The sequence below is a fragment of the Priapulus caudatus genome, unplaced genomic scaffold (assembly GCF_000485595.1).
Source record: "Priapulus caudatus unplaced genomic scaffold, Priapulus_caudatus-5.0.1 Scaffold359, whole genome shotgun sequence".
In the NCBI taxonomy this organism is placed as follows: Eukaryota; Metazoa; Priapulida; class Priapulimorpha; order Priapulimorphida; family Priapulidae; genus Priapulus; species Priapulus caudatus.
This window is the reverse complement of record NW_014577420.1, coordinates 102,699-109,925: the sequence shown is the minus strand read 5'-3', so window position 1 is coordinate 109,925 and position 7,227 is coordinate 102,699. Positions and strand designations below refer to the sequence as shown.

Sequence of the window (7,227 nt, the reverse complement as noted above, 5' to 3'; positions counted from 1 at the left end):
ATGCCGCTTCAATATTTCAAAAATTTTCTGGGGGGCATGCCCCCAGACCCCCTAGCACTGGCATGCCTGCCATCAGAAAATGGTACTTTCTCAACAGGTGATTCAGAGACTCTAGTCCGAATCGTACCTCATTCATCACGTGACAGTTATTGTAATAGTGCAGCGTGTGTACAATACTCACACGGTCAAGTTCATTGTTAATGCTGCCATCAATAACTTGGCAATAGATATATAAATAACGTTATATCTTATGTTATGTTAATATGTTATTAATCAGGACAAGCAAAAATATCTTGTATCTTGTAGCAAAATTGTTCCCTTATTTCGAACACTGATGTATATATACATATATACAAATAAACAAACTAAAGTAGTAGTGAGCACACGCCCTTCCTCTGTTGACACACACACACACACACACCCAAACAAACTAAAAGGAGCTACAGTTACAACAAGAGACATACGGCTGAGCAGCGAGCACGCACCTTTCCTCTGCCGACAAAGTCCATCAGTCTTCCCGGCGTGGCGACGAGGATGTGACAGCCTCGATCGAGGTTCTTCAGCTGGTACATCACCGACACGCCGCCGTACGCCACGACGCACTTCACCACCGTGTTGTACGAAAACTTGCGAGCCTGCAAGGAGGGAAGATGCGCCTTGAATACAAGCGAAGGAATTGACGCAAGATGATGTATACGCCGACCAGCCACGGGTCCGAACCGATCCTCACGCAAATACCGTGATATTTCTGCAGGGCGAGTTAAAAATCTTGTCATGCAGTGTCTTTACTTGGTTACTGCACTAGCAGCAACCCTACTATAATATTTAAAAGTGCATCTAACTGCAGAACAACCGTAATAACTAAGGTAGATTTTTCACTGCTTGTTGTCAGCTACGTACACACACATGCACACACACACCACACATACGCACACACACATACACACACACACCACACATACGCACACACGCACTACGCACGCACGCACGCACACATACACCTACCTCCTCCTGGATCTGCACTGCAAGCTCTCGCGTCGGCGCCACAACGACAGCGTACGGCTGCTGCGCTCCGGGGATCGACGATCCTTCGAGACCCGTGGCAACGATACCCTTTAGCACGGGCAGCAGGAACGCAGCCTGTGCGCATGCAAGCAAGATAGACACAATCAGATCTCTGCCCAAGTCACTCAACGCATTGCTCAACAACCGAAGCGTTACGCGGTGGTTTTTCAGCATTTCACCGTTGTACGCTCTCCTTCTTAATACGCTCTTGATTATATTAGTCTAACCACTACTTGAGCGGCCCCATAGTTTCATCCTCACAACCGCCTATGGTGTACCGCCAAAATCGAAGAAACTCAACCGAAGAGATGTTCTTACCGTCTTGCCGGAGCCGGTCTGTGCACAGGCCATGACGTCACGGCCGGCATTTACGGCGGGAATCGCCAGCTTCTGTATCGGCGTTGGTTTCACATAGTGAGCTCGCCTCACATTCTGCAGGAACGTCTCTCCAAGACCAGCCTCTTCAAACGACGAGATTTCCTTCGGAGGGGAATCCCCTGCCCCGCGATAAGCAACCGACCAATTATTAATCCAATACTTAATTTGTATTTCATTTTTTTAATTTTATTTAAGGTTTATTAATCGTGCTTAACCTCACAATTTATTGGTTTATTTAATTAACCATTAAATAGCCACATATTAATAAATAAATATTTTTATTCATTATTACTCAAAATGCACCGCATTGACATTGGAAAATTGACTGTGTGGTATATATTAAAAGACTGACACCAGAGTCGCTCACCTGTAACACTGTGCGGAATGTTGTCGTACTTGGCAAAGTTGATGCCGGCGTGGATGTAGTTCCCAAACATGTCCTCCTCCGTCTCTCCGCGCTCGACCGGGATGTAGGTAACAGCTAAACGACGCCAGATACAAGGTCAACACACCAGCACACGCACTCCGCTCACGAGGACGTGCCAACGACGGCATTAGCCAACCATGTTTCCCCCTCGACAAAACACCACGGTTTGCCACTACTGCGGTACATGACAATGTGTGAAGCTAGCTGATACATGACAGAGAGCCATGGTTAGAAACTAGCTACAGCTACATAGCAGCAGCTATGTGCACCAAGACTTTCATCAGATGGTTGATCCAAAGTGCACTGTTCACAGACGCAGGGTCTACAGTACAATGGTGATCATCACGCAAAAGTCAAAAGGCGCAAACCCACATCATTAAGTTTTCAATACTTTACTATTAGTAACAATTAACCTTCAAAGAATTAAATAAAAGAAGATGGATTAAAAATAAACCACCAGCTGGCAATAGCAAACATTCAGCTTCACAAATAAATACTAGAATACGCACCTTTCGGGACATCTGCTCCATCACCCTGGAAGAAGAGAAGATTAATAGAAGATCATAAATACACACGAGGTAGCCAAGACAATAGGGTCTCAGAATGCATGGTTTCATGGAAAAAATGAATGTTTGGAAGCATGGATGGACAAGCTAGAACCCGGAATAATAAAAGTGTGCTAAACTAAAATGCTTAGCCCGTAATTCGATCTGCAAGCAGTCTTGGAAATGATGTGAGAAACATGAGAAAGTCATGTGCTTACCGTGGCCTCTGCATCCGGGCATTCGCGTGCCAGGTGACCCTCCTGGCCACACTTGAAACAGCCCTTCACTGCAAACAGTAAAACAGGTAACATGCAGAGCGTACCAAACACCTACACACATTGCAATACTGATCATGGTTTATCCAGTCAATGTATAATATGACCAGTGTACGCACAAAACAAGTACTTGCGTAAGTAAAAATGTGACATCTCTTTCAGGAACCAAGGTTGGAGAAGCAAGCTTGGCAATGGTTCAAGATGCCGTTGTTTCTCTGGCATGATGTAAGCGAACCGCGACACAGGAGGAGGCTGACGCACGGATGTCTATCATGCTGCAAATCTCTCGATTTGATGACTACTACGCGACCTATCCCACTACTCTTATCTACACGACTTGCCGTCAATTCGCAATGACACTACGTGAGCGAAATAATATGATAACAGTGGACTGCATGACAAAATGACACATTAAACTTTGTGGTGTCACAGTAAAATGTTACGAGGACCGAGTGAAATGACACGACGAAGCGGTGGCAAAATGAAATGTCACGAAGTGAGTGAATATAATGCATTACAACGTGCAAAAGCCATGTGTGCAAAAACTGCAACCAAACAACAGCCATTGGGCTTACCGCCACCACCAGTAGGACATTCCCGGGCAAAATGCCCGTCCTCTCCACACTTGCGACAGCCTTGCCCGCCACCGCCGCCTCCTCCTTCAAGAAAATAAAATACAAATGACATTAGTAACATGTACAATTGCTAACCACGTGTTTTTCTTAAAATAATTTCCTCTGATTTTATGATTAAGCAAGAGTGTTTAGTATCATGTAAATAATATTTTATGATGAATCCACCTGGCTGCAACTAAATTCTGCCAACTGGTGATATGCTTAAGCAACTTCACTCATCCTGACAAAGAGCACTAGAACATTTATTGAAAATGCATATCATAAAACAAATTTAACCTAATAGTTTAACTTAGAAACATTAGCTTTGTGCGTGCAAAAACTACAACTAAACAACAACTTGTGTGCTTACCACCAGCCGATGGGCATTCGCGAGCAAAATGCCCCTCCTCCCCACACTTGTGACAGCCCCGCCCACCGCCGCCCCCTCCTCCTTTAAAAGAACGAGATACAAATGGCATTATTTATATGCAAACTTACTCGTGTTATTCACACACAAAGCAAAGTGAACAGAAATATTAGTCTAGTCCCACCTAAGTAAAATACAGCATAACAAACAGGATACTTCAGATGCACACTTCTTAACAATTTCACAAAAGGAGCGGTACTGGAACCCTGGACAAATACTATGACTACACAACAGTCATTGTGCATACCTCCAGCAGACGGGCATTCACGAGCAAAATGCCCCTCCTCCCCACACTTGTGACAGCCCCGCCCACCGCCGCCACCTCCTCCTTCGAGAGAACAAGATACAAATGGCATTAATTATATGCAAACTTACTCTCGTTATTCACAAACAAACAAAGTGAACAGAAATCATATTAGTCTATTCACACCTAAAATACAGCATAACAAACAAGATACTTCAGACACACATCTCTTAACAGTTATCACAGAAAGAGTGGAACTGGCACCCTGAGCAAATATTACGACTACATAACAGTCATTGTGCATACCTCCAGCAGACGGGCATTCGCGAGCAAAATGCCCCTCCTCCCCACACTTGTGACAGCCCCGCCCACCGCCGCCACCTCCTCCTTTAAAAGAACGAGATGCAAATGGCATTAATTATATGGAAACTTACTCTCGTTATTCACAAACAAACAAAGTGAACAGAAATCATATTAGTTTATTCAAACCTAAAATACAGCATAACAAACAAGATACTTCAGACACACACTTCTTAACAATTTCACAAAAGGAGCGAAACTGGAACTCTGGCCAAATACTATGACTACATAACAGTCATTGTGCATACCTCCAGCCGATGGGCATTCACGAGCAAAATGCCCCTCCTCCCCACACTTGTGACAGCCCCGCCCACCGCCGCCACCTCCTCCTTCGAGAGAACAAGATACAAACAGCATTGTTTATACATAATTTTTACGTGAACGTGCTCTCGTTGTTTATACAATAATAAAGTTACCAGAAACCTAAGTAGTTTATTCCCACCTAAAATACAGCATCACAACCATGATTCCTAAGACACACACTTCTTACCATCCATCACAGAAGGAACAGAACTAGAACCCAGGGCAGAAATTGCTACTAAACAACAACTTGTGTGCTTACCACCAGCAGATGGGCATTCGCGAGCAAAATGCCCCTCCTCCCCACACTTGTGACAGCTCCTCCCACCACCGCCACCTCCTCCTCCGTCACCACGGGGACCTTTATTGAAGCCTCCACCTATCACAAGAACCCGCCACGATTTTTTAATTTGTTCAAATTTTCGAAATGAGCCATAAAACTGGGATTGCTCACTAGAAATACCTGTTGTTGAAAAAAAAACATACAACACATAATTTAATGCACACAAGATTACATTAAGATTATCACATGAACAAATCTTACACATGAATAGTCGACGACTGGTACTAACATTATAAAATCGAAAATACTAGACGTTTTACATTTGAACGTGTACCGATCCCACATTGAATCAGAAGCATAAATAAATCTGGAGACAAACAAAAACCTAACACGTACAAAATATAAAGGACCACCAGCGTTTTACACACCTTGCACTTGAGCAACAAGGCGGGTAGTTATAAACAAACAATGCACTTCTACTTTTCAAAATATATATAATATTATATAATTATACACAGAGAATATATGTGACCCGCTCCAGCAAAACCAGGATTAAGTAGGAAATTTCTACAAATTGAGTCATGTGCATATCTGAATAGATCATTTAATTACCTTTAAAATGATATATAATATTTGGCTATATCTAAAGAATTGACCGATCTACAGCAATTTGAAGATCGGAAACCAACTTATTCCAGAATGTGCAGCTTTTGAGATAAAGTGTTCCGGGCAAGAGGCCCAGTCGGGGGATGAGCGGTCAGGGGCCTTTAAATTTTATTTTATTTTTTTAAATTTATTTTTTTAATTAAAAATGACCATAATAATCTAGAGATATCTGAACCTATATATCCGGATTAGATATGCACTTAGGAACTTATTTTTGTAAAAATCTCATTTTTGTCCAGGTAGGCCATTTTCAGCATTGACATGTGTGCCAATACTCAAAACTACAATATTCAATTGTTTGACATTACTCAAAACAATGACTTGCGACTTAGTCCGTATTGTGCTGGAGCAGGTCACATATATGTGACATCTCTTTCAGGAACCAAGGTTGGAGAAGCAACCTTGGCAATGGTTCAAGATGCCGTTGTTTCTCTGGCATGATGTAAGCGAACCGCGACACAGGAGGAGGCTGACGCACGGCTGTCTATCATGCTGCAAATCTCTCTATTCGACATTACATCTCACAAAAATTATTAGCAAACAGACAATTAATACAACTGCCATATGATGAAACGATATTTCAATTTTCATTCAAAAATACAAGCAGAGTGCACAACAGTCCACATTTACAAGCATTTCCACAAGTCAGCTTTTTGTTTCATACGATGCATTTTCATAGTGTAACTATACAAGTGGTCATTATTACAATATTAAAAAACCCGAAATAGCATTTTGGGTCACTACATCGGAGAAAAGACCACGACATTTAAGTCACGAATTTACAGTCACGATATTTTACCAATGTTTTGCCAAGTGGTCATATAAAAAAAAACAAATGACCTTTTATGGACCGATTTTTCAAGTGGGCAAGTTCACTCATCATGCTATGCCACGTGCAGAAGTGACATTAATCCTAGAAAATGCTGGGTTGTGTTACTCAAAACAAGCTGTCAAGCTACCAACTACTGTTACCAAATAAATACGTGTGCTACCGAAAACAAACTGCCATTAGAGCTTAGCATGCCAAGCAACACAGCAACACAGCAACCAATCACCAGCACACAAGCAGACAGCAGATGGTGCCATCGATACAGCGAACATCCGACAATGCGTTTACGTGTCACTCCTCTTCACTAAGACTTGCAAATAGAGAGGAGAGAGAGAGAGAGACAGACAGAGACAGACAGAGTCAGAGAGAGAGAGAGAGAGAGAGAGAGAGAAAGAGAAAGAGAAAGAGAAAGAGAGAGAGAGAGAGAGAGAGAGAGAGAGAAAGAGAGAGAGAGAAGGAGAGAGAGAGGCAGATAGCACAGTCTAGTCTACTGTCGATCTCTAGCAAGATGCTCTAGCCATCACTGCACACAGCCATGTCGACAGCTTACAAACCCGCCCCGCGCGCTTTTGCCACCGCCCAGAGAACTCTCGGACCACGACATTTGTGGGAATCGACAGGCGGCAACGTACTGTGCGTGCTCGACTCCGTTTTTCGTTTACCGCGGGGGAACCCGCGCCCGACCGGCCGTCCTTCCCTGGACTACAGATGCACAAAAACGCCACAGCAGATTCAACAATCTCGTTCGTCGTCCATTTATGACAGAACTTTTCTTACGATCGAAATTTCTCGCAAGAGTACGAAGAGAAGAAGC

The 7,227-nt window shown here is 43.2% G+C and overlaps 1 protein-coding gene across 1 annotated transcript in view; it reads right to left on the bottom strand.

Annotated features, from left to right (window-relative positions):
* Nucleotides 1-3,732, bottom strand: part of LOC106809500 (probable ATP-dependent RNA helicase DDX4) — a 10,376-nt gene extending 6,644 nt beyond the window's left edge. The window contains exons 1-8 of the mRNA XM_014812588.1: nucleotides 3,675-3,732; nucleotides 3,266-3,349; nucleotides 2,634-2,701; nucleotides 2,380-2,404; nucleotides 1,811-1,924; nucleotides 1,384-1,562; nucleotides 1,006-1,140; nucleotides 486-635 (exon numbers count right to left, since the gene is read on the bottom strand). Coding sequence (XP_014668074.1) covers nucleotides 486-635; nucleotides 1,006-1,140; nucleotides 1,384-1,562; nucleotides 1,811-1,880 — 534 coding nt within the window. The 5' untranslated portion in view covers nucleotides 1,881-1,924; nucleotides 2,380-2,404; nucleotides 2,634-2,701; nucleotides 3,266-3,349; nucleotides 3,675-3,732. The remainder of the gene's footprint in view (nucleotides 1-485; nucleotides 636-1,005; nucleotides 1,141-1,383; nucleotides 1,563-1,810; nucleotides 1,925-2,379; nucleotides 2,405-2,633; nucleotides 2,702-3,265; nucleotides 3,350-3,674) is intronic.
* Nucleotides 3,733-7,227: the final 3,495 nt, after the last annotated feature.